At 48.6% G+C, this 26,646-nt stretch overlaps 1 protein-coding gene across 4 annotated transcripts; it reads left to right on the top strand.

Moving 5' to 3' along the window:
• ZNF835 (zinc finger protein 835) lies at positions 13,306-21,739 on the top strand. Of its 4 annotated transcripts, none has more exons than XM_021095092.1 (2): positions 13,306-13,471; positions 17,529-21,739. In XM_021095092.1, the coding sequence occupies exons 1-2, from the start codon at positions 13,440-13,442 to the stop codon at positions 19,135-19,137; spliced, it is 1,641 nt and encodes a 546-aa protein (XP_020950751.1). In that variant the 5' UTR covers positions 13,306-13,439; the 3' UTR covers positions 19,138-21,739. The 4 variants fall into 4 exon arrangements, with proteins under 4 accessions (XP_020950751.1, XP_013854319.2, XP_020950749.1 ...); XM_013998865.2 differs by having other exon boundaries at positions 13,306-13,562; XM_021095090.1 differs by lacking the exon at positions 13,306-13,471 and adding an exon at positions 13,571-13,798.

Here is a 26,646-nt window from a genome sequence, read left to right as displayed (position 1 = left end):
CTCTGCTCAATACTGTGTAATAACCTATATGGGGAACAGGGAAAAAAAATCTGAAACCGAATGGATACATGTGCAGGTATAACTGATTCACTTTGCTGCACACCTGAAACTAACCCAACATTGTATGTCAATTAAATTCCAATAAAACTTTAAAAGAAAGAGCAGCACTCATCACTGTATAGCTATAAATGTAATAAAATTCACTGAGCAATTTTTTTAAAAAAAAGAGTAGCACGAGGGTGTTAGGTTGGGCTCTCATTTATGCTTTCATCCCGCACTAGCAACGAAAACATTTAAAATCATGTGGAGATTGGGACGCAGGCCTGCCCTCGTCAGATCAGGATTCTCCTTGGCTCACCACTGCCTCTGGGATGCAGAAACATGTGTCGGCTTCCATTTAGCATCTTCCTAAAGCTGTAGAGCTTTTCCTTCTGGCCTGATTCACCTGCCGATCGGGCTCAGGGGTGTCCATATGGGAATTTAGGAGTCGTCACCTCACCAAACCCTGCTTGCTTCCCCTTCCTCCCCAGTGTGGAACAAACAGATGGCTTGCTTTCCTCCTACTGTTCTCATTTGTGAATTCCTTAAAAGAACCAAAGTAAAAATATCGGGTTACAAATTAACAGACATAAAGCTGATCTTCTTGGTCTACAGTTTTATGAGTTATAACGCGTTTAGATCCCTATAACCGCAAGCAGAATGGAGAGAGGGCTGGATGAGACATCAGCTGTCACAACAGCCCACCTTTAAATCCCAGCTCTGTCCTTTCGCTGTGTAAACTTGGAAAACTCACTCAGATTCCTGAGTTCGTCTGTAAAGTGAATGATTTAAGAATCCTCCTTGGGGAGTTCCCATCATGGTGCAGAAGAAACGAATCTGACTAGTATCCATGAGGACAGGGGTTCAATCTTTGGCCTCGCTCAGTGGGCTTAGGATCCAGCATTGCCATGAGCTGTGGTGTAGGTTGTGGATTCGGCTCCGATCCCACGTTGCTCTGGCTGTGGTGTAGGCCAGCAGCTAGAGCTCCAATTCAACCCCTAGCCTGGGAACCTCCACATGCCGCACCTATGGCCCTAAAAAGCAAAGCAAAATACAAACAAACAAAAAGACTTCCTCACAGCAACATTGGGGGGATTATACACAAGCAAGGTTAAGAAATAGCAAGCACATGGAGGTCCCATCGTGGCACAGTGGTGAACAAATCCGACTAGGAACCATGAGGTTTCAGGTTCAATCCCTGCCCTTGCTCAGTGGGTTAAGGATCCGGCGTTGCCGTGAGCTATGGTGTAGGTTGCAGACGCGGCTCGGATCCCCGGTTGCTGTGGCTCTGGTGTAGACCTGTGGCTACAGCTCCTATTCAGTCCCTAGCCTGGGAACCTCCATATGCCGCGGGAGTGGTCCAAGAAATGGCAAAAAGACAAAAAAAAAAAAAGCATAGAAGCTGGCATATGGTAGGTTCAAAAAGAAGGCAACACTTTATATTATTAATTATCCTCAATGTTTAATTAATCATGTTTACACTTTTCAGAAATAGAAAAAATACTGCAAAGATAAAACTAAATAAAACTAATTGGCCAATTTTACCACTATGGACACATTCATAATTTACTATAGCTCATTTACACCATACTTCTTGGCATACACAAAAACCTAGAAATACAAACACACAAATGCATACACACACAGAAGCAAAACAGGAATGTATATTTCATTTAATTTTGAAACTACTTTTCTTCACTTATGAAGCTAGCGCTCACACATTTTCCTACAAATGAATCGATTTTCCATAATGCTTTCAAATCAGGTTATGTTCCAAGCATTGATAGGTGTAGCATGGTTTACATATTTAATCCCTAATTTTGACATTTTCAGTTATTTACATTTTTAAACTATAATAAAAAATTTTTACAATAAAAATTTTTGTCAATTATTATTATACATACATCTTGACATGCTTATAAAATTTTTTCCTTAGGGTAATCATTGAGAAGTGAAATTACATGGCCAGATATTTTAAATAACACTAAGAGAGTTTCCATCATGGCTCAACAATAACGAATCTGACTAGTATCCGTGAGGACACGGGTTGTACCCGTGGCCTCACTCAGTGGGTTAAGGATCCAGTGTTGCCATGAGCTGTGGTGTAGGTTACAGAGGCAGCTCGAATGTGGCCTGGCTGTGGCTGTGGCTGTGGCGCAGGCCAGCGGCTACAGCTCTGATTCCACCCCCAGCCTGGGAATTTTCACATGCTGTGGGTGCGGCCATAAAAAAGCAGAAAAGAAAAGAAAAGAAAAGAAAAGAAAAGAAAAGAAAAATACTAAGAACAAAGTGGAGACTTGAAGGACAAAGAAAAGAAAAGAGCAAGCCCTAACTACCATTACTCACCCATTTCTTTGACAAGTGTTTATTACCCATGAGTCTGCTCTAGGTACAGAGACCTAGTAATAAGTTAAGGTGTCCAAACACCAAATAATTCCAATCAGTGGTGGTGGTGACAGGATAGAGACAAAGAGCATGTAAATAAAGTAACCCTCAAACCTGCAGGGCAATATCACAGGAACTGAAGGTGAAACGGCTATCCAACAGGGCAGGGATTCCTGGTCTTGAGGAATTTGAGCATCTTATGGCAAAAGGTCCCCAAGGAGGCTGCCGTGGCACCTCCTTCACACAGAGAGTCGCCATGCTCCTGAATCCGTGTCATCGTCCCCAAGTCCCTTCGCTGTTCATGGTCTCAGTTCCTCATCTGGGAAATGGGGAGAATTACCCCACCATGCAGGCAGGAGAGTTGGGAGATTGAATGAGAAAAGAATAGTAAGGGAGAAACCTGCCTGGTCCATCCTGGATGCTGAATAAACACAAATCTCTTCTAATCGCCCCTTCACAGGATTTGGGACACCCTGGAATGTCGAAAGACCTTGTTCTGCTTCCACTTTTCTCCCTTCCATGACGATCCATAAGTGCATTGTATCTTTTATCAAATTCTGCAACTCCTAGGAACTTGTGTACCAATGTGATCACGTGTGCAAAACGAGAGGTAAACAGGACAGTTTTCCAATGTGTTGTTTTTTGTTTTGTTTTTTTGTCTTTTTGCCTTTTCTAGGGCTGCTCCTGTGGCATATGGAGGTTCCCAGGCTAGGGGTCCAATCGGAGCTGTAGACACCAGCATATGCCAGAGCCACAGCAACGCGGGATCCAAGCCACATCTGCACCACAGCTCACGGCAATGCCAGATCCTTAATCCACTGAGCAAGGTCAGGGATCGAACCCGCAACCTCATGTTCCTCGTCGGATTCGTTAACCACGGAGCCATGACGGGAACTCCTCCAATGTGTTTTTAAAAGATAAATGCTAGGTTATATCCCAGAAGATGAAAAACTATCTCAGTATCTATAAATATGGGTTTGGGGTCCATCCATAACACAGAAAATATGTGAAAAGAAAAGAATAAGGAAACGTTTACAGTGCTGCACATAGATTTCTAATATATCCTTAAATAAAAAGGACAGGAGAGTGAGTTAGGTTCAGGCAATTATTAGGATGCAACAGTGAGGAAGAGAACAGTGAATAGGCTACAATTTTTTAACATGAGGGAGGAAATGGGTGTACAGCTTTATCTGCTCCTTTGACCTGACACCCATATTGAATGCTGTCCTTTGAGGGGATGAGAGGGGATGTCTATACTAGGAGAAGGGAATTCAGTGGGAAAACTAAGTATCTATGTAGCCCTTGTAGGAACTTGGGATTCTGACATGAGCAAAAGTGACTCTGCCTTAATCTGAGGGGGCAGAAATGCTGCCCAAGGAAGTGATGGGAGAGTGTTGGGAGAAAAAAATATGACCCTATTGGCATGGCCAAGAGGGAGAGGGAAGAGGACACCAGGCAGAGAGGACAGGATGGATGATGGGTGGATGAAGGATGACTAGATGGACAGATGACAGATGGATGGAGATGGGTGGGTTATGGATGATGGATGGAGATGGACGATGGATGGATGATGGACGATGGATGGAGATGGATGGATGGATGATGGATGGATGGATGATGGATGGAGATGGATGATGGATGGAGATGGATGGAGATGGATGATGGATGATGGATGGAGATGGATGGATGGTTGGAGATGGATGGATGGTTGAATGGATGGATGGATGATGGATGGAGATGGATGATGGATGGAGATGGATGATGGATGATGGATGGAGATGGATGGATGGTTGGAGATGGATGGATGGTTGAATGGATGGATGGATGGATGGATGGATGGATGGATGGATGGATAAAACTGAATCAGTTAGACCAGCTTCTTCCCACACCTCCCCAATACCCAACCACATACCTGGATCCAGTAGAGTCTAATCCAGGAACTTCATCCATGCTTTCCACGAGGACACCACACACAAAGAGGATTCAGGCTTCTCTGCACCTTTGGGGAGAATAAGAAAGCAAATCCGAAGGGCCCCTGTGAAATATCGTGGATCTAAGCTTTTTCTCAAGCAGGCTCCCTGAAAGATGCTCCATTTCCCTCTCTCTGCCTTTTTGCCCTTCAGGCTCCCAGAGTCTCCTGAAAGCCCCATGGGACTGGATGGAGAACTGAGGATGCAGGGAGCACTGAGTAATTGGAGTCTCTTCCCCCTGCATCTCTGGAGGTTCCTGGGCACCACCTGGGGAACCGTGCTTGTTAGCAAAGATCGGACTGGGACGTTGGAAAAAAGAAATCTTTCTGCATCCCTCAGAGTCATTAGAGGAAAACTTTCATGTGAGTGGATCCCTCCCTCCCATCAGAATCTGCCGCCATGAGCATGCAGGTGACTCCAGATGGGAACTCACAGTCCGGGTGTGGGGCTGTCGTCCCACCTATAGCACAGATCCATTATAGGGTCTTTCTGAGAATCATACTTCTTGTGCTTGAAAGGGACAGAGCCATCCAGCTTGTGGCCCAGAAAGCATTCACAGACTTAGAGAGAGAAGTCTGCAGGGGATTTTAGTCTGAGACAGAGAAGCAGCCCTTGACATGCAGGAGCTGGGCTGCTGTCCTCCTGTGGAACAGCCAGAATGTCACGGCACTCGGCCACCCGACACCACCGTTCTGCGACTGTGATAGAGTGAGACATAAACGAGACCTGGGACCACGGATGCACTCAGACAAAAACGAGCATTGGGCAAAGGAAACCAAGGTCCCTCTGCCTTTAAGAGTTGGCAAGACAGCCCGGTTTTCCCAGATTTGCCCAGTTTCAGTGCTGAAAGTCCTGGGTTCTAGGAACAAAGCTGGGCAAACCAGGAGGGCTGGTCAGCCTGCTTGTGACCTTGAGACAGCATATCACTGAGCTTGGGGCTTCAGCCTATCCAAAGAAATTGAAGAAGCCATGTCATGAGACATGTTTTTCCAATCTTCTTGCTTGAGTATCAACCTATAGCCCCTCCTCATGTGATCTCATCAAAAAAGTAAAATAACAGCGGTGTGTTTTCTTGAGGCGGGGCTCTTGGTCCCAGAGAACTTGAGTCCCCTGGTTCCCACCTTCACTGTCTCTGTTTCTGTGTCTTGTTTTATTTTATGTTAACTTTTTTCCTTAAGTTCCACAGCACCCGTTCTTCAGCCCCATCCTGCTGAGCTGGTCTTGGCAAAGTCAGACTCTGTCATTAGCTTTCAAAGTCCCTTTTTGCAGAAAGTTGAATGTAGGTTTGGTTTTGGTTTTGGTTTGCTTTTAGGGGAAATTTTGTTTGTGTGTGTGTGTGTGTGTGTGTGTGTGTGTGTGTGTGTGTGTATGCATTTGTTTGTTTGTTTGGTGGGCTGGTCCCCAAAGAAACAAAAGCAAATCTTCCTGGAAAAAACTGCATGATCTCACTTGTACATGGAAGTTTAAAAAAAATGAATACAGAGAAGCAGATAATAGAACGGTGGTTACCAGAGTCTAGGAGGTGGAGGGAAACAGGGCGTGGTTGATTAAAAGTTGCAGTTTGATGGGATGAAAAAGTCTATAAATTTCATGAACAGCATGATGGCTGTGGTTCCTACTGTATTAAACACTGGGCATTTGCTGAGAGAGAACTTTCCAGGAACGCTCATCACAAAAAAGAAAGTGTGGAGTTCCCATCATGGCTCCACAGTAACAAAACTCCTCTAGGACCCATGAGGATGCGGGTTCAATCCCTGGCCTCACTCAGTGGGTTATGGATCTGGTGTTTCCATGAGCTGTGGCATAGGTCACAGATGGGGTTTAGATCCCGTGTTGCTGTGGCTGTGGTGTAGGCTACCAGCTGCAGCTCCAATTCAACCCCTAGCCTGGGAAGCTCCATATGCTGCAAGTGAGGCCCTAAAAATAAAACATAAAATTAAAAAAAAGAGAGAGGAAGAAGAAGAATTAAAGAGCACCTACATAAATGGAAGCAGGTTATACGTTTGAGAAGTCAGTAAGTTTCACTTTTTATTTTAATATGTATGAGTCTATAGATCTTGTGCCATCACAAAATCCCACAAATGTATGTGTAAGCATATGCATATGTGTGAAACAAGGCAAATTGAATCTAAAATGTATGTGGGGGAGTTCCTGTCGTGGCTCAGCAGATACAAATCTGACTAACATCCATGAGGATGCAGGTTCGTTCCCTGGTCTCGCTCAGTGGGTTAAGGATCCAGGGTTGCTGTGAGCTGTGGTGTAGGTCAGTGGCTACAGCTCTGAGTCGACCCCTAGCCTGGGAACCTCCATATGCCACCAGCACAGCCCTAAAAAGTCAAATAAAATAAAATGTACATGGGAAGATAATGGACCAGCTCTAGCAGAAAGCGATGCTTATCTCAAAGCCACCAACATTAACAATAAGGAAATCTGACCAATGAGCTAGAAGAGAGAGTAAAGACACGAGCCAACACACAGATGTTTATTTCATTTAGAGGAGAAAATGGCTTTGCAGAGACTGAAGACAGTAAAGCTATTTCAATTACTGGTCTCAGATCAATTCACCACTATTAAGAGGAAACATGAAATTTTCTCCATCTCAAACTATCCTTAAAATTACATTCCCTCTAAAGGAAGAAGGAAAGGTAAATTCAAAATCAATAAAACTTGGAGTTCCCATCGTGGCTCAGAGGTTAAAGAATCCAACAAGGAACCATGAGGTTGCAGGTTCAATCCCTGGCCTTGCTCAGTGGGTTAAGGATCCAGCGTTGCTGTGAGCTGTGGTGTAGGTCACAGACTTGGCTCGGATCTGGTGTTGCTGTGGCTCTGGTGTAGGCCAGCAGCTACAGCTCTGATTAGACCCCTAGCCTGGGAACCTCCACATGCCACAGGAGTGGCCCTAGAAAAGGCAAAAAAACAAAAGAAAAATCAATAAAACTTTTAGTAGACAGTAGGAGACACATTCTGTTGGTGGCTGTTTCGACTTCTACACCAGTGTGATTGGCTTGACTATATTAAAACCAGGCACTGCCTTTATCAACACACACAAACACACACATGCATACACCCACAACGAAGGCAATGAAAATGCCGGCGATAGTCTGGGAAATTATTCGCAACACATATATTTCAAAGAGAGCCCATATCTTGAACACAAAAATAACCTCTATGAAGAAAAAGAGGGGAAAAAACTAAAGTCGAAAATATTGAGGGGGAAACACCTTAAACGAGACCATCAGAAGGGAGACTATTGAATCGATATGAAAACCCACAAACTCGGTAGCTGTCAGGAAAATGCAAAAGAAAAACATGAGGAGCGCTCACTGCAAACCCTCCCGTACAACCACCACCAAACAGCGCTCACCGCCTGGTTCTGGAGCGGCCGATAAAGGGTAACATTCACTCGCTATCATTGCGGGTGTAAAAGGGTCGACTGCAGCAATACATTTGGCAGCACCTGCTAAAGAATAACACGCACGGATTCGATGACAGAGCAATCCCTCTCCTACACACACACACACACACACATATATTTTTGTCTTTTTGCTATTTCTTGGGCCGCTCCCGCGGCATATGGAGGTTCCCAGGCTAGGGGTCGAATCGGAGCTGTAACCACTGGCCTACACCAGAGCCACACCAACGCGGGATCCGAGCAGGGTCTGCAACCTACACCACAGCTCACAGCAACGCTGGATCCTTAACCCACTGAGCGAGGCCAGGGATCGAACCCGCAACATCATGGTTCCCAGTCGGATTCGTTAACCACTGCGCCACGATGGGAACTCCCCTGCACGTATATTAATGCGCAGTAACGTGTGGACTTGAGCGATGAGACTTAGGAAGGAACGTTTGCAGCAGCGTCAAACCAAAACCGCATCAAGGTCCAGGAACACCAAAATACGTAAAAAATTTAACCAAAAAAAGAAAAACCCTAATAGAAGTGACCACGTGGTCCCTGCAGGCAAACCAGGGTTAAATCTCGGAAATGTGTTCAACAAAATATTCTGGAACATCTAGCGCCTGAAGCCACACATATAAAGTCCAACAGCAGTCAAAACAGAATCGCAGTGTTAGACACGGGGACCGTGCCCACAGCTCTGGGGAAGAGAGAGGGAAGTGAGGACAGATGCATGAAAATGTCTTTGGAAATAAGAAAAGGTACGATTTGACTCGACAGGGGTATGGTTACATCAGATTACTGAATATAATTCTTTGCATGGTAAGATCTTATCTACTTCTGTGCATCATATTTCACAACAAAAAAGCTTGCATTTTAAAAAACTAACCTGTTTACATACTGGCACAGGTCAAGGGTGCCATCTAGCAACTGCACAGCCCTTCATGAACTCAGGGCATTCCTTCAGGTGAGAGGGAGGAAATTTTTTTCTTTTTTTTGCCGTACCTGTGCCATGTGGATGCTCCCCGGCCAGAGACTGAACCTGTGCCACAGCAGTAACCAGAGCTGCTGTAGTGCCAGTGCCAGGTCCTTAGCCTTCTGTGCCTTGAGGAATAAATCTTAAGGGTACCCATCACAAGAAAAAAGTTTGTAACTGTAGGATGCGATGGATATTAACTAAACTTATTGTAGTGATTCATTTATAATGTATACATGTACCAAATCATTAAGTTATATGCCAAGTATATCGCCAAAAAACTGGGGGAAATTTTAGACCAGAGAAAATAAAAGAGATACTTTTGTACGGAATATGTCTGTTTTTTTTTTTTTCTAATTTTCTTTTCTTTTTTTTTAATTTCTCAATGAGTTTTGTTACATTTATAGTTGTACAACAATCATCACAAACAAATTTTATAGCATTTCCATCCCAAACCCTCAGTGCATCCCCCCACACACACCCAACCTGTCTTCTTTGGAAACCATAAGTTTTTTCAAAGTCTGTGCGTCAGTATCTGTTCTGCAAAGACGTTCATTGTGTCCTTTTTTAAATTTTTTATTTATTTATTTTTTTGTCTTGTGTCCTTTGTTTAAGTGTTTGGGTTTTTTTTTTTATTTAATAGGACTTTTCCCCAAATTATGATAAGTGTGCACATGGCCTGGGAAGGCTGTAGGGCTTCGGCTGTACAACACAACGCTCTGGCGGGGTTCCCACAGCCCTGATGAAACCAAGCAGGGCCCTGTGGGGATCCCGGGCACACAGCCTCTCTGTGTCCCCCCATTTCTTGTTTTTAGGGAACAAGCTTCAGCCTCCATGCCCTTCCCTGAGTTCATAGGGACGGGTTCAGACAGTTGCTCATCCAAACAGGGGAGGAGCCGTCAAGAAACAACAGCCTTGGGGCAGGGTCCTAGTTCCTCCTCCAAGAATATATGTAACAGTATCTTTGAGTCCTTCTGAAGAACTAAAACCCCCAACAAATGAACACCAGAGAGAAGGACCAGCAGAACCAGTCCTGGGGCCACTCCATACCAACTTTGAAGAAGAATGAAAATCTACATCGACCCATCATCCTTACCTGAGGCCCTATTTTCTGCTCCCAAACTATAAAAGCACCTCTTAATCTTGCCCCAGGGAGGGCACAGTCTTGAGGGCATTGGACTGCGGTGGCCTCCTTTACCTGGCAAATCAATAAACCTGTTTTTCGCTCCTTCAGCCAAAACGCTGTCTCCGAGTTTCAGTTCAGCCCCGGGGGACAGAGGCCACGCGGGCATGGACCCAGCTTGGGGATGGAGTGTGGGCTGGGTTCCTCCTCGGATCCCCTCTTTGGAAGGATGCCTGTGCGCAGAGTGGAACACGCAGGCCATGCCCAGCAGCCCTGCCTGTCAGGGGGTCTTAGGAGGGTCTGCCTCTGACAGATGAGAGCCCTGGGCTCGGAGGGGAGAGGTCTCCTGCCTGTGGGGTCCTGAGCCCGTGTCTCCCTCATCACACCCATCCTGACTCCAGACATCCAAGGAGAGGTGTTCTGGGCACGTCCCAGGGGGAGGATGCCAGGCCTGCCTTCTCTCCACCTCGTGCTTGGGCATCTGGGGGTTGGGCAGGGTCCTAATAAGGTACACATGGGGCAGGGAAAGGGGCCTGAAACTCCAGCTTGGTTGTTCAAGGACTCATCTCCCTGGAGTTCCCGTCGTGGCGCCGTGGTTAATGAATCCGACTAGGAACCATGAGGTTGCGGGTTCGATCCCTGGCCTTGCTCCATGAGTTAAGGATCCGGTGCTGCCGTGAGCTGTGGTGTAGGTTGCAGACGTGGCTCCAACCTGGCTTTGCTCTGGTGTAGGCCGGCAGCTACAGCTCTGATTGGACCCCTAGCCTGGGAACCTCCATATGCCGTGAGAGCGGCCCCAGAAAAGGCAAAAAAAAAAAAAAAAGAGTCATCTTCCAAACTCCCCTTCAACCACACACACTCAGAGACACAGGATGAAGAGGTGTGCCTGGGCTCTCCCAGAGGGTGCACGAAACCAGGTACCTAAGTGCACAGATCACAAAACCTCACACATAGCGGTAAACAGATCTGGAAACGATGGTCATTAAAAGACACCTTGTTACCTTCAAGGGAGGGGTGTGCGCCCTGCCCAGAGGGGCCACACGGGAAAGCCCCCCCCCCCGGGGGGGGGGCCAGGCAGAGCGACGGGTGGGAAAGGTTCAAGACAACATAACGTCATGATGCTCAGAGGCGGAAGCAGGTGCCACTCCTGGACCCAGGCTGCCTTGCCATCCGCAGCTTCGTCGTCATCATGACAACCTTTAGCTCTTCTTCTTTCCCACAGGCTGGGCCCAGGCTCTGGGCAGGCCAGGGGACAGGGGACAGGGTGATCTCTGGAAAACTGTATCCCTTTCGTTACAAAACTGCATTCGGATAAACGTGTCCATTTCAAGTGTGTTCCTTGAGCTTCCAGGAGCCCTGTTGCAAGAATTATTCCCCTGGGAGGGGGCCTAAAACTTCATTTCTCAGCCTTCTGCTGAAATCTTGTTTTCCAGAGTTCACGTTGTGGCTCAGCAGAAACGAATCTGACCAGCATCCATGAAATCTCGTTTTCCCTCTGATTTTGAAAAAACCAGCTCTGAGTTTTAGTTTTCCTTCTGTGATGTCCCAGTGCCCTCACGTGTTCACCAAAGCTTGGCACCACCTTGTTTGAGAAATGAGTGTGGGCGTGTCTTCGCAGTGTCTTTAGAGGGGACCAAGAACAAAACTGTATTTACCCTGGTTTACATTTGGCTCATTTCCCTTTTTTTAACTTTTAGTTTTATTGACGTATAGTTGACTTAAAAGGTTGTGATAATTTCTGCTGTACAACAGAGTGATTCAGTGATCCATATACACACATCTATTCTCTTTCAGATTCGTTTCTCATATAGATTATCGCAGAATATAGGGTAGAGGTCCCTGTGCTGTACAGCAGGTCCCCATTGGCCAGTCATTCCATCTACCACAGGGTGCATGTGACATCTGGCCTGTACCCTTTAAAAAAAAAGTGAGGGGGAGATGATTGATGATTTTTCTGATTATCCTGAGAGCTCACAGTGATCTTGTCTGTTTTGCTCTCTCATTTGTCTACACATCCCTTTCTACCCATGTTGCAGGAGACTCCTGAAATGGTTAGTTTGATGTGCCACCTTGTCCAGGCTCTGGTACCCAGGGATTGAATTAAATGCAGATGCAGGTGTCTCTCTGAAGTTCTTCTGTAAAAGAGGTTCACTTCGGAGTTCCCGTTGTGGCTCAGTGGTGAACGAATCCGACTAGGAACCATGAGGTTTCGGGTTCGATCCCTGGCCTTGCTCAGTGGGTTAAGGATCCAGCGTTGCCGTGAGCTGTGGTGTAAGTTGCACACACCGCTCAGATCTGGCGTTGCTGTGGCTGGCGGCTACAGCTCCAATTGGACCCCTAGCCTGGGAACCTCCATATGCCATGGGTGCAGCCCTAGAAAAGATAAATTAATTAATTAATTAATTAATTAATAAAAGAGGTTCACTCTGAACCTCAGTTTGCTTTAAGACAACCCTCGATAATGTGGGGCGGGCCTCATCCAATCCGTTGAAAGCCTTAGGAACAACAACTGAGATTTCCCAGGGAAGAAATTCTGTCTCAGGACGGCCACATCTGTTCCCTGTGTTTCCAGCTGTTGGCCAGCCCTACAAATTCTAAACTGACCCATTCCCACAACTGTGCAAGCCAATTCCTTAAAAGAAATCTCAATCTCTTGATAAATAATAGACAACGGATAGATATCAATACATATGTGTATGGATATAGATGTACACACACACAACTGCTTCTGTTTCTCTGGAGGACCCTGACTGATTCTGTTTATTTTATCACCTTTTTTTAAAACTGAGAAAAACCAGATGTCAACAGGATCATCATTTGCCGCAAAGAGAATGTGGACGTCACATAAATGTTCTTCAGCTGAGGATTGGCTAAATACATGTAAGGTGCAATTCAACTACTTGCCAACCTTGGACGTCTTTTTACCAAGAATAGAGATTCAAGCTATACTTGAGAATATATTTTAATATGATAAACATGAGAGTAACTATGAGTGAAAATGGCTGACCTGGACAGCAAAGGTCTGGAAATTACATCACTTGAGGAGTAGTTGAAAGATCTTTGCATATATACATGTATAATAGGATTGCAAACTCCCGCTCTGGCCCTTTCTGTGCTGTGTGGCCCAGGGTGACTCACTTAGCCTCTCTGATCCTAAGGGTCTCTCATACCTACTTCCTCTCCGCCCCTTCCTTGAGGAAGAAGAGCCCCGCCTCCATATTACTGGCCACGCCCACTATCGCGCCCCGGCGTGGTGGACGGAGCTCGGGGTAGACCAGCCCAAGACCCGCCCCCAACCTCCTTGCCCTCCCCCGGGCTCCGTGAAGGCAGAGTCCAGTCAGACGCATGGCCTTCTGGGAGTTGTAGTTTCAGGGACGCCCATACAGCGGAACTGAGTCTCTGTGCAGGCGCAGCGCGGCGCCTTCTGGGAGTTGTAGTCTTTGGGCTCCCGGAGCCGGCTGCAATTCTCTGGGTCGGTCTGGCGCCTGGGCTCTTCTGTAACGGCTGCCACCTTGACCTGAGTGGCGGGCGCGTCCGCACCACCACAGAATGAGAGGTCACCGAGGGTCCGCGTGGGCCGGGTAGGGCGAGAGACTGTGGCGACCTGAGCCCACCAGGCCCGGCGGGAGCCGCCAGCGGCCTTCGGAGCTGGTCCCCGAGGCGAGCGCGCCGGTGTGTGGTGTGCGCATGCGTGAGTGCGTGTGCGCCTGGGTGCTCTCGTGTCTGTGTGTCGAGGTGCGTCCTCGACTCCCCCTGTGCCTGTGCTTGCGAGGCCCGCCCCTCGAGCCTCTCCACTGCTTTGTGCCGGTGCGGGCGTGTAACTGTGTCGCTGTGTGTGTAGGTCCGCCCGTCACTGTGAGCTATCACTCCAGAACTTTGAGCCCGTGCACCTGTGCCTGTGACTTCGTGTGAGTCCGTACCCAGGTGTCACTGTATGTTTGCACGTGCCTGACCCAGGTGGCCTGTGCCTATGAATTTGAGTGTGTGTTAGGTATTTGGGGTCCTCTATGTGTGATTTTGGGCACGTGTGCAACTTGTTCTTGGTGTGCAGCAATGTAGATGGATTGGCTGGTGTGCCGGATGGTATGAGTGTGCCTGAGTGTGACGGCATGTGGAAGGCTGTGCACGGGGTGTTTATGAGAGACACTGAGAGCATGGGGTTGCTCTGTGTGTGTGTGTGTCTGGAGCCCCCGCACACTTGTGGCTCTGGGCATGTGTGAAGCTCTGCCTGCTGCGTGACTGTGTGTGTGGCCGGGTTTGCCACTGTGGGTGATGTCCCAGGCAGAGCCTGCCTGTCGAGCAGAGCGGCTTGTGTGACTTTGTTGTGTGTGTGCCTGGGGCAGGTGCGCTTGGAGTTGTGTGGGTGTGCCAGACTGCCTGCCTCCTTGTGTGGGGAAGACTGCCACAGCATATGGGTGACTGTATAAGGCCATGAGAGTGCCAAGGAGGGGGGTGATGTAACTCCCACCCCCATGGTGTCATTGTGTGCAACTCCATTTGTGTGTCTGCCACTGAGCATGTCTGTGTCTCCCCTTCGGTGGCCTGTTTGTGTACCTGACACGCCCAGGTTTACCCCGCCCTGAATCCACTTACCTCCCCCCCCCCCGCCACACACACACACAGAGGAAATACCCTGAGTCCGTATTCCACCCACCCACCTGCCTCTACCCCAGCATCTTCATGGGTCCCTGTTTCTTTCTCCCACTGATGCTGACTGGACCCACTGAGGCATGGTTGCCAGGACAGGGGCCACAGCCAGAGTCACATGGACAGGGCCTGATCCTCTCAAACCTGCGAGGTGGGTACCACTGCCTGAGCAGTCCGGCCCCACTCAATCCTGAGGGCTGCCTGTGGAGGTGGCACTAGAACTGGGACTGGCCCGGTCTGGCTCCCACTAGCAGAGTTCTCACCTCCGCACAAAGACCCTGCATGGTCTGGCCCTCACTTACCTAATCTCCCCTCTTTCCCCCCAGGTCACTCTTCTCCAGCCCCCCGACCCTTTGCTTTTCCTCTCTCACCCTGTGATGGTCCTGCCTGAGGACCTTTGCACCCGCTGTGCGCATGGCCGGGAGTGCTCTCTCCGTCATTTCCTTTAAGTCTCCACTGAGCAGCCGTCTTCACAGTGAGGCCTGCACTGGTGGATGCATGTGCCAGGCAGATAGAACAGTCAGTGCAAAGGCCCTGTGGCAGGAGCATGCCTGGAGTGTTTGTGGAACAGGGAGGAGGCCTTGGCTGGGGCAGGGCAAGCCCAGAGCAGGGGTGGGTGTTGTAGAGGCTGAGGTCGGGGAGATGCCGTGCAGGCCGTGGGAGGAGTGTGGTTTTGTGGAGCCCTTTGTGATTGTAAGCAGGCGAGAGAGGAAGAGAACAAGCTCTGGAGCCAGGCCACAGGCCCGGTGTTGCCACTTCTGGGAGCCTCGCTGAGGAATGAAAGAGGCTAAAGGGTGCTGATCATGGAGCTCTGTGTTCAACAGGTGCTGATTATTTTGGCCAATATAATAATGTACCCAGGCTGGCTTCAGAGTGGCCAGGACCGATGCCTCTTAGGTGTTCCTGTGCCTGAAAACCAGCTGGGGCTCTTGTGAACAGGCAGGTTTGAGGGGAGTTCCCATCGTGGCTCAGTGGTTAATGAACCTGACTAGGAACCTTAAGGTTGCAGGTTCGAACCCTGGCCTCACGCAGTGGGTTAAGAATCCGGCATTGCCATGGCTGTGGTGTAGGGCGCAGACACAGCTTGGATCCTGCGTTGCTGTGGCTCTGGTGTAGGCCGGTGGCTACAGCTGCGATTGGACCCCTAGCCTGGGAACCTCCATATGCCGCAGGAGTGGCCCCAGAAAAGGCAAAAAGACAAAAAAAAAAAGGCAGGCAGGTTCGAGTCACTAGGCCTGGGGAGGGGTCTGCACTTTGCATTTGTCAAGGTGGCGCTAATGCTGCTGGGCTTTGGACCAGGATGGAGCACTGCTGATTTCAGCCTGACAGTCAGGACCGCTCTGTTGATGGCTGCCCCACTCTGTGTGCTTGTTAAAACGAACCTCTCCTCGTGGTCCGGACTTGTGGCCCACCCACCCGTGGAACCTTTGGCTGGTTTCCCATACCTGCTCTGCGTACTGTGTGCCACACATACCTGCTCACTCCCGTCTCCAGCTCGTCTTTGCTGGGGGTGGGGTGGGGAGCTCACTGGGGATGAGGAGCGCTCAGGGCCTTTGGAGGGAGGCTCAGGCACAGCCTGTGAAGGTGACTTTGCTGGCAGGTGGTTGCACAGGCGGGTGGAGGTGTGGATGGGGGGCTATAGGTAGTGGAATGCATTATGCCCCCCCGGGGCAGACTTAGGGCCTTCTAGATGCACATTAATGGGGTCTTTCAGGGAAGGGTGGCTTGGGGGATGATAGTGGAGGATGGTCCCCAGGATGGCCCCTACTTCAGCCCATCCTTCCCGGGGACTGAGCCCAGAGCAGAGAGCCTGCTGTATGCACCACAGCCATCTAGCGGTTCTGGGAACATCTGTGTGCTGAGGCTCATGTGAAAATAGATCCCCCTTCTCCACTGAGAATATACAAAACACAGACTGGGTAACCCTGCAGTGCCTGGGGTCACCCAGTGAGGAGCCTGGTCCCAGGGGCTGACATGAACCCTGTTCTATGGCCCTGTGAGCCTCGGAGGCCCTGGGCAGCCGGCTTCCTCACCCTGAGCATCTGAGTTTGAGTGTCCTCCCAGAAGTCATGCCCTTCTGGGTCTTAGGCAGCCTAGGCTGCTAATAACAAAAACGTACAGACTAGGGGGTTGGGGCTCCCATAGCTGATGCTTATCTCATAGTCCTGGAGGCTGGACGTCGGAGATCAGGGCTCCAGCTGGGTGAGCATTCTGGTGAGAATCCTCTTCCTGCGCTACAAACAGCCACCTTCTAGTGGCATCTTCACAGGATGGAGAAAGCAGAGGAGGAAGCAGGCTCTCTTGTAAGGGTACAGATCCCATCTGGAGGGCTCCACCCTCATGTCCAAAGCACTTCCCCAAGGCCCCACTTCCTAGTACCCTCATGCTAGGGGTTAAGGCTTCATTCAGCAGATGGATTTGAGGGGAACCCAAACATTCCGGCCCTAGCAACCTGGAACCTTGGAAGGTGACAGTGCTGGAATCAGGTCATCTTACGTTGCAAATGTCATCAGGTAAGTGAGTTGTACTGGTGTGAGTAGGGCAGGCCCTAGATCCAACAACCAGTGTCTCTACAAGAGGAGAGGATACACACAGACACACAGGGGAGAAGGCCACGTGAGGACAGAGATGGGGTTGGAGTGATGCAGCCCCAAGCCAGGGGCACCAAGGATGGCCAGGGACACCAAGGATGGCCAGGGACCAGTTTTCTAGTAAGGTCACCTTCACAGGAACCAGAGGTTAGGACTGCAACACATCTTTTTGGGGAAAGCGGTAGAACCTGTAACAGTAGGATTTGGAGATAGTTTTGGTTGTCGCACTTGGGGATGGGAGTGCTGCTGGCATCCAGTGAGTAGAGGCCAGGGATGCTGGTCACCATCCCACAGGACGGCCCCCACCGCAAAGAGTGATCTCCCCCGGACTGTCAGACACCGCGCTGAGCCTCTCTCAGCCTAGGACAGGTGACAAGCCTTTTTTTTTTCTTTCTTTCAGATATGATAAGGAAGATGTGAAATTGAAGCAGCAGCTCAGGGAAACCAGGATGGAAGGACTCTTGACTGACACTGTCCCCCGGGGTTCCGTGTTGGGAGAGACCCAGAAACAGGATGGTAAGTTCAAGGACAGACAGGAGACCCCCAGGGAAGACCCCACCAGGGGTTTCCTCGTCACGCATGAGGAACCCGGTGGAACCCCCGGAACCAGATTGAGTCCGCCCGCTACCCAGGCTGACAACCGTCCCCAGAGGCGCGGTGCACCAACAAAGAGCCCAAATCTGAGGAGCACCCCAGAGGAGGCAGGCGGGGGCCCCAGAAAGCCGTGGAAGTGTGGGGACTGCGGCAAGGCCTTTAGCTACTGCTCGGCCTTCACCCTGCACCAGAGAACGCACACGGGGGAGAAGCCCTTCTCCTGCCCCGACTGCGGCAGGGCCTTCAGCCAGAGCGTGCACCTGACGCTGCACCGGCGGACGCACACGGGCGAGCGGCCCTACCCCTGCTCCAAGTGCGGCAAGGCCTTCAGCCAGGGCTCCTACCTGGCGGCGCACTGGCGCATGCACACGGGCGAGCGGCCGCACAGATGCCCAGACTGTGGCAAGGCCTTCACGCGCCCCACACACCTGGCGCAGCATCGGCGCGTGCACACGGGCGAGCGGCCCTTTGTCTGCAGCCAGTGCGCCAAGGCCTTTCGCAGCCGCTCGTCCCTGCTGGAGCACCGGCGCATCCACACGGGCGAGAAGCCGTTCGCGTGCGTGCAGTGCAGCAAGGCCTTCCGCTTCTCGTCCGCACTCATCCGCCACCAGCGCACACACACGGCCGAGCGGCCCTACGCGTGCGGCCAGTGTGCCAAGGCCTTCACGCAGATGGCACACCTGGCGCAGCACCAGCGCGTGCACACGGGCGAGAAGCCCTACACGTGCCCCGAGTGCGGCGCACCCTTCAGCCAGAGCGCCTCACTGGCCGAGCATCGGCGCATCCACACGGGCGAGAAGCCCTACACGTGCACGCAGTGCGGCAAGGCCTTCACGCAGGTGTCGCACCTGAGCCAGCACAGGCGCGTGCACACCGGGGAGCGGCCCTACGCGTGCCGGGACTGCGGCCGCGCCTTCAGCAACCACTCGCACCTGGCGCAGCACCACCTGGCGCACACGGGCGCCCGCCCCTACGAGTGCCTGGAGTGCAGGGCTCACTTCAGCCACGCGTCCTCCCTCACCGAGCACCGCAGGGTCCACACCGGCCAGAAGCCCTTCCGGTGCGGGGACTGCGGCAAGGCCTTCGGCCAGGGCTCCTCACTGACGCTGCACCGGCGGACACACACGGGCGAGCGGCCCTACGCGTGCCCTGAGTGTGGCAAGGCCTTCAGCAACCGCTCCTACCTGATCCAGCACCACATCGTGCACACTGGGGAGAAGCCCTACGAGTGCAGCGGCTGCGGCAAGGCCTTCGGCTTCTCCTCCGCGCTCATCCGACACCAGAGGATGCATGCTGACAAGAAGGCTGAGGACACCTTTGCCCAGCTGCAGCAGCACCTGCCTCCACACCCGAGCTCGCCCGAGGAGGAGCCCGTTGACAGTGGCAACGCTGCAGACACTGGGGGACCAGCCTAAGAATGAGGGCTGACACCTACCAGGGGCTCCTATAGGCGGGCGCTCTGCTGAGCCTCTCTCCTCATGTTTACCCTCTGGCACTAGGGAGCACCTGTCCCACCATCCCCATGTGCCCCCCAAGGACACCGAAGCTCAGAGATGCTCCACGGAATGCCTGAGGTCACACAGGCACAAGACTGGACCCCTCGTCCTCCAGGCTCCCCGCCACTGCCTCCCTGGTCCAAAATTGTAATTGTGACCCATGAAAGTAGACCCAGAGACTTGTCTGTGGGTCCCCGGCTGGCCTTTTGATTGTCGATGTTATGATTACGTAGACATTTGTTTGACACATTTAATTTAAAAAGTTCAGCCCTTTGGTGAAATGGGCATGATAACAGGGATCAGGATCTTAAAAAGAAATATAGAGCCCCAGTCTTTTTTTCAGTATGAGGAAACAGCTCCTCTCTCCAGCTTCCCCCACAACTCAAAGTCCTGGCTTAGAACGGTTGTGTCCATTAGCTATTGTCCCAGAACAAATCACCCTGAATGTGCATTTAATGTTTTCATCTGCCAGGTGGTCCTGGAGCTCAGACTAGGCTCGTTTGATTTTGGGTGGGGCGGCGCCACCATAGCAGCCTTTCTCAGAGCCGATGCTACAAGCTCAGGGAGCACAGTAGTGCCAGCAGTTGGCCGCTGTGGAGGCAGGCTGAAATCAGAGCTGATCCCCAGGGGATGTTCGAACCTCAGATTTACGTCACTGCTGCCGCTTTTGTTATCTCAGCCCCTTCGGGACATCCAGTTGGACTATGGGTGCTCCCCTAGCCAGGATGGATCTGCCCTTTGCAGCTGTGGGCCCTGTGGACGCACGTGTGCGCGGGTGTGTGTGCACACACACACACAGGCTGGGTTGGGGTCTGGGCTGCTTCCACGGCAGGACCAGGTAAGCGACTGTTGCAGTCCTGTACCTGACTTCAGTGGATCTGCGCCTGTGGATCTGCACTGGTGGCTTGGTAAACACAGCACCAGAGGAACACCAGGGCCGGGACACCTGCCTTCCCACAATGGAGGTGAAGCTACAGGTAGTGCCAACAACACTCTGTGAGTGTACAGAACAGGCAATGCCACACAGCTCACTCCCTGGTGGACAGCTCCAGTGCAGGAGTACTCACTGGCTTCTCCCACAGGAAGAGCACTCTAATTCTACCTACCTCACATCACAGCTTCAAAGCGGGTCTGGGGGCCTCTACCCTGCCAACTAGAGAACAGACTCTGCTTCAGAGAGAGCAGTGACAACCTCAGAGGAAAGAAGAGGCCCCGTTTAATATCCAGTGCAGGCTCTGGTCATCACAACACTAGTCTAGAGGATAAGAGCCAGCACACACTGAAGACGGACAAGGCAGGCATTCATGCTAAGAACAACCCCCAGCACCAAAAGACTTAAAACCAAACAGGCCACACAAGAATGCTCCCACATACAAATAGCCCTCCAAGAGAGGAGTAAATAACCATTTCTCCTAAACTCATAGAGTAAGAGAAATATAAGTGAAATGAAACAACCATTCCCAATTAAAAGATTAAGAGAATTCCCCCGAAAGAACAATGAGACAGACCTCTTCAGTCTAGTAGACACTGAATTCAAAAAGGAGATAATGAGGTGCAGCAGGTTAAGGATCCAGCATTGTCTCTGCAGTGGCTCGGTTCACTGCTGAGGCATGGGTCTGACCCCTGGCCTAGCACAGTGGGTTAAAAATCCAGCGTTACCACAGCCATAGGTTGCAGCTGTGCCTCAGACTTGATCCCTGGCCTGGGAACGTCCATATGCTACAGGTGTGGCCGAAAAAGAAAAGGGGGGTCAGATAATGAAAATATCAAAGGAATTAAGGGCTATCAATAGAAATGCAGATTACTATAAAAAAAACTAGGAACTATAAAAAGGAACCAAGAAAAACTAGAAAATTCATTTGCTGAGCAAAAGCTGAGCAAAACGCAATAAATAGATTAAATAATACACAACAAAAAAGTGATCTGAAAGATAAAATAACAGGAATTACCCAATAAGAACAGCAGACAGCCAAATGAAAAAAAAAAAAGAAAAAGGAAAGCAGCATACAGTCCTATGAGATAATATAAAACATTCCAATTTACGCATAATAGGGATCCCAGGAGGAGAAAAAAGAAAAGCGTATCGAGGGAGTTCCCGTCGGGGCTCAGTGGTTAACAAATCCGGCTAGGAACCATGAGGTTGCAGGTTCCGTCCCTGCCGTTGCTCGGTGGGTTAACAATCCGGTGTTGCCGTGAGATGTGGTGTAGGTTGCAGATGTGGCTCGGATCACACGTTGCTGTGGCTCTGGCGTAGGCTGGTGGCTACAGCTCCGATTCGACCCCTAACCTGGGAACCTCCATATGCCGCGGGAGCGGCCCAAAGAAATAGAAAAAAGACAAAAAAGAAAAAGAAAAAAGAAAAAAAGCGTACCGAAAATGTATTTGAAGAAATTATGGCTGAACTTCCTAAGCCTAAAGAAGGAAACAGCTAAAGTCAGATAAAGGAAGCAGAGAGGGTCTCAAGCAAAATGAACTGAGACGCACACCAAGGCATATTACAATTAAAATGGTGGACATAAAAGAGAAGACTCTAAAGCAAGAGAAAAGCAAAGAGCCCCCACAAGGCTATCAGCTGAGTTCTCTGCAGAAACACCACAGGCCAGGAGGGAGTGGCAAGATAGATTTAATGTCTGAAAGGAAAAAATCTGCAACCTAGGATACTCTATCCAGCAAAATCATCGTTTAGAATAGAAGGAGAGGTAATTTCTTAGACAAGCAAAAACGAAAAGAATACAGTAATACTAAACCTTTCTTAAAGGAGGTATTGAAAAGTCTTTTCCAACTTAGAAAAGCAGCAAGAATCTATAGGAAAGAGAAAATCACAATTGGAAGGTAGATCACCTAAATGAGGCAGTACACAGACTTTTAAAAATGTTTAATTCTGTGAAAGTGAGAATCACAATGATCAGCCCGAGGATAACCATGAAGACGTGAAAGAGGACATCAAAATCATAAAATGTGGGTGAGGATAGCAAGAAAATGTAGATTCTTGTTTGTTTTAGAAAGTTTTCGAGCCCATATAGCCATGTAAAGTAAGTAAATACAAGAAGGGGTTAGCATACTTGAGAAGCAGGGTAACCACAAGTTAAAGACATGCAACAGATTCGCAAGAACCAAAAAGAAGGTAATACAGCATAAAATAAAAGGAACTCATAAAACCACAAAAGGAAAAACAAAAAGGGAAAGAACACACACAGAATCAACAGAAAAGGAGGTTTAAAATGCCCATTAAGGAGTTCCCGTCGTGGCGCAGTGGTTAACAAATCTGACTAGGAACCATGAGGTTGCAGGTTCAATCCCTGCCCTTGCTCAGTGGTTGACGATCCGGCGTTGCTGTGAGCTGTGGTGTAGGTCGCAGACGTGGCTCGGATCCTGCATTGCTGTGGCTCTGGCGTAGGCCGGCAGCTACAGCTCCAATTAGACCCCTAGCCTGGGAACCTCCATATGCCGCAGGAGCGGCCCAAGAAATGGCAAAAAGACAAAAAAAAAAAAAAAAAAAAAAGTTTGAATAAAAAAAATAAAATAAAATGTCCATTAAGCAAAAAAACCAACAACCCCATTGAAAAAATGGGCAGAAGACCTGAATAGCCATTTCTCCAAAGAAAATACACCAATGCCCAACAGGCACATGAAAAAATACTCAACCTCACTAATGATTAGAGAAATGCAAATCAAAACTACAAGGTAACACCTTGCACCTGTCAGAATGGCCATCATCAGTAAGTCTACAAATAACAAATGCCGGAGAGGGTGTGGAGAAAAGGGCACCCTCCTTCACTGCTGGGGATGTAAGTTGGTGCAGCCACCGTGGAAAACAGTATGGAGTTTCCTGAAGGAAAAAAAAAAACAAAAAAAAAAAAAAACCTGAAAATTGAGTTTCCATGTGATCCAGCAAGCCCACTTCTGGACATATGTTCAGACAATAGTATAATTTGAAAAGATAATGCCCTGCTGTGTTCATAGCAGCATTATTATTTACAATAGCCAAGACATGGAAACAACCTGAGTGTCAACTATAGAGAAATAGATAACGATATGGTATATATGTACAGTGGGATATTTCATCAGCCATAAAAAAATCATGAAATAATGTCATTTGCAGCAACGTGGAAGGATCTAGAGATGATCATACTAAGTAACTCAAAAAGAGGAAGACAAATACCACATGATATCACTTACATGTGGAATCTAACATATGACACGAAATGAACATATCTACTAAACAGACTCACAGACATAGAGAAGGGACGTGTGGTTGCCAAGGGGGAGGTGGGGGGAAGGAGGGATGCATTGGGAGTTCGGGGTTAGCAGACATAAACTGTTATTACATATAGAATGGATACACAGCAAGGTCCTAGTGTCTAGTGCAGAAATTATACTCAATACTCTGTAATAAACCATAATGGAAAGAATATGAAAAAGAAATATATATGTATGTGTATAACTGAATCACTTTGCTGTACAGCACAAATTAACACAATGTTGTAAATGAAGTGTATTTCAATAAAATAGATTTAAAAAAAAAAAAGTTCTAGGGAGTTCTCATGTGGGGCAATGGGTTAAGGATCTGGCATTGTCACTGTAGCAGCTTGGGTTGCTGCTGAGGCATGGATTCAGTCCCTACCCCAGGAACTTCCACATGCCACAGGCATGGCCAAAAGCAAAACAAAAAAAAAGGCTGCTCAGAAAGCAAGAAGTTTAAAAAAAAAAAAGAAAGAAAGAAAACTCTGAATGACTCATAAGACCAGCCCTAAATATGTAAGTGAGTAAAGGCATCAGCCAACTCAGATAATGATGAATGTTATGGAGGGGTTTTGTTTGTTTGTTTGATTAAAAGTCTTTGGAAGAGAGTCTGAGGTTTAGTGCTATTTATTTATTTATTTTTGGCCATGCCCATGGCATGCAGATGTTCCTAGACCAGGGATCAAAACCTGGCCAGAGGAGTTCCTGTCATGGCTCAGCATTAATAAACCCAATTAGCATCCATGAGGACACAGGTTCAATCCCTGGCCTCGCTCAGTGGGTTGAGGATCCAGCTTTGCCATGAGCTGTGTTGTACATCGCAGACGCGGGTGGATCCTGCGTTGCTGTGGCTCTGGCATAGGCCTCGCCTACAGCTCTGATTCTACCCCTAGCCTGGGAACCTCCATATGCCGTGGGTGCAGCCCTAAAAAGACTGCCGAGGTCCAGCCCCAGCAGCCAGGGAATGCCGAAGGAGAGGATGGGCTACAAACGGCGCGGAAAGAATTGGAGCCAACTCCTCAGCTGCATGCTGCAGATGACCCAATTTATTAAATGAAAAGCATCAGTTTTTATACCCTATCACAATTAGGTTTTGTGTAAGATTTGACATTAACATTTGATTTAAAGCTCTTTTGTTCCTTCCACCCGAGATACAAAAAAAGAAGGTTAAAACATGTTCCTTTCAACTTCAGATTTTCCTTCAAGATTACAAACTTAAAGTTTCACACTGTATTTTTCTTAAAAGGTCAACAACAGTAGCTATTCTATTCTATATTAAGAACAAAGCTTTAATAAGTAATGAACTATGATACCTAACATTCTTTAACTAAAGGTGTATGTAGTTAACAAAACGCATGAAAGCCTTGGGCTCATGGCATTCTTAAAACCACAATTTATTTGGCGCCAGCAAGCTAAGCATTTAACCTATTGTGCTGATTTACGTAAGTTCCAAACCACCAATTTCAATAGAAAGGAGTATTATACCCAAAAATTAACAAATGCCCCCACAAGGGATGAAAGTTAGAAGTGACACTGTTAAAAAATATATCTATTATAGAAAATAGCAATTTATAGGCCAAACAACATTTTCCCAGCCCCAAACTTCTTTTTAAGTAAAGGGACTGAAATCATGTTTCCCCTGTATACTCTCACAAAATAGGTGCCATAAATTGTTACTCCAAAACAAAGGCTTTTTCCATTACATTGTTTAAATAACTTCATTCTGTTTTGGTTCAAGTGTTTTACATACCCAGGGCAAATCTTTAGCAGTAAGAAAGCTGTGAATAGAGATAGAAAAGGAAGGATAAACACAGAAAAATAGATTAACATATTTTTTAGGGGATATCATTTTTATTTTCCTGGAGCCGATGTCTTTCAAGGGATTGCTCTGCAATCCTTCTTCTTTCTTCAGCTTGTCTGTAGCTCTGCTAACCAGACAAGCCTCACGCATCCGCAATCCTTCTTCTTTCTTCAGCTTGTCTGTAGCTCTGCTAACCAGACAAGCCTCATGCAGGTGCCGACTGTGGCTTTGCTTTCTTTACTGGAGCAGCCTTATGGCTCCCGACAAAAGACAAAAACCTGGCCAGAGCAGTGATCCAAGCCACAGCAGTGACAATGCCAGATCCTTAACTGCTGGACCACCAGGGAACTCCTTGGAGGGGATTTTAAAAGGTCTGAGAAGATATTCTGCCTAATAGATGATTTAACTTCAATTTTATACTAACTAAAATAGATTGTGGCTTATCAAACATACATTGTACATCAGCTTTAATTATTAAAGAAAAGCGCACATTGACCAGAACAATGTCCACGTTAAAAATAAAGATTAAGGAGTCCCTGCAGTGGTGCAGCAAGATCCAGCACTGTCTCTGAGGCAGCGAGGTTCCATCCCCAGCCCTGCACAGTGGGTTAAAGATCAGGCGTTGCTGCAGCTGTGGCTGGGATTCCATTCCTGGCCCAGGAACTTCCACATGCCAAGGGTGCTGCCAAAAAATACATAAGTAAGTAAATAAAGATTAAATGCCTCCCATCCTGGGATCCCTCAGACTACCTTTTCAGGTTCCAAAGCCACGTGACTCACTGTAAACATGCTGGTCTGTTTTTGTTTGTTTTCTGAAAAACTGAAGAAACCCTATCTCTGACTTTTTTCTAGCAATATATACAACTGCTGAAAACCATGGTTCTCTTGGAGCAGTTTCTCAGAATAATCTGGGAGGCTCTTTTCCCGGCATTCCTTCTCAGTTTGGCTCAAATAAAACTATTCTTATTATATAGATTGTTGATTCTTTTCCTTGACAAGAGGTTGGTGGTATTTGCCAGGTTGGCAGCTCTCTCCCAGGACATGTCAAGCAAATGACAGAAAAGAGCCAGCCTGGAGGAGAGTTTGGGGGAACAAGGCGCAGATCTGCTGGACCCCGGGATGTGGCATTTAGAGGACTGGTGTGGGAGGTGGGAGACCCCCCTGTATCCAGGAGAGAGGACCCACTGGAGGTCAAAGGTGGGATGCAAAGCAGACACACGAAATTAGGCTGTGTTCATATACACCCCATCACGATCACATTGTGGACCCTGCCTACTTCCAAGATTGCTTTTCACCCCCCGCCCCACCCCGCGCCTACCCCAACTTCGTTGGGGGACACCTTGGAGAAGCGGGCTCCAAGAACCAGGGTACGAGCCCCGCCCAGG

The sequence above is a fragment of the Sus scrofa genome, chromosome 6 (genome assembly GCF_000003025.6).
Source record: "Sus scrofa isolate TJ Tabasco breed Duroc chromosome 6, Sscrofa11.1, whole genome shotgun sequence".
NCBI classification, from domain to species: Eukaryota; Metazoa; Chordata; class Mammalia; order Artiodactyla; family Suidae; genus Sus; species Sus scrofa.
The sequence above is the reverse complement of the archived record's forward strand: the minus strand, read 5'-3'. Positions and strand labels throughout refer to the sequence as shown.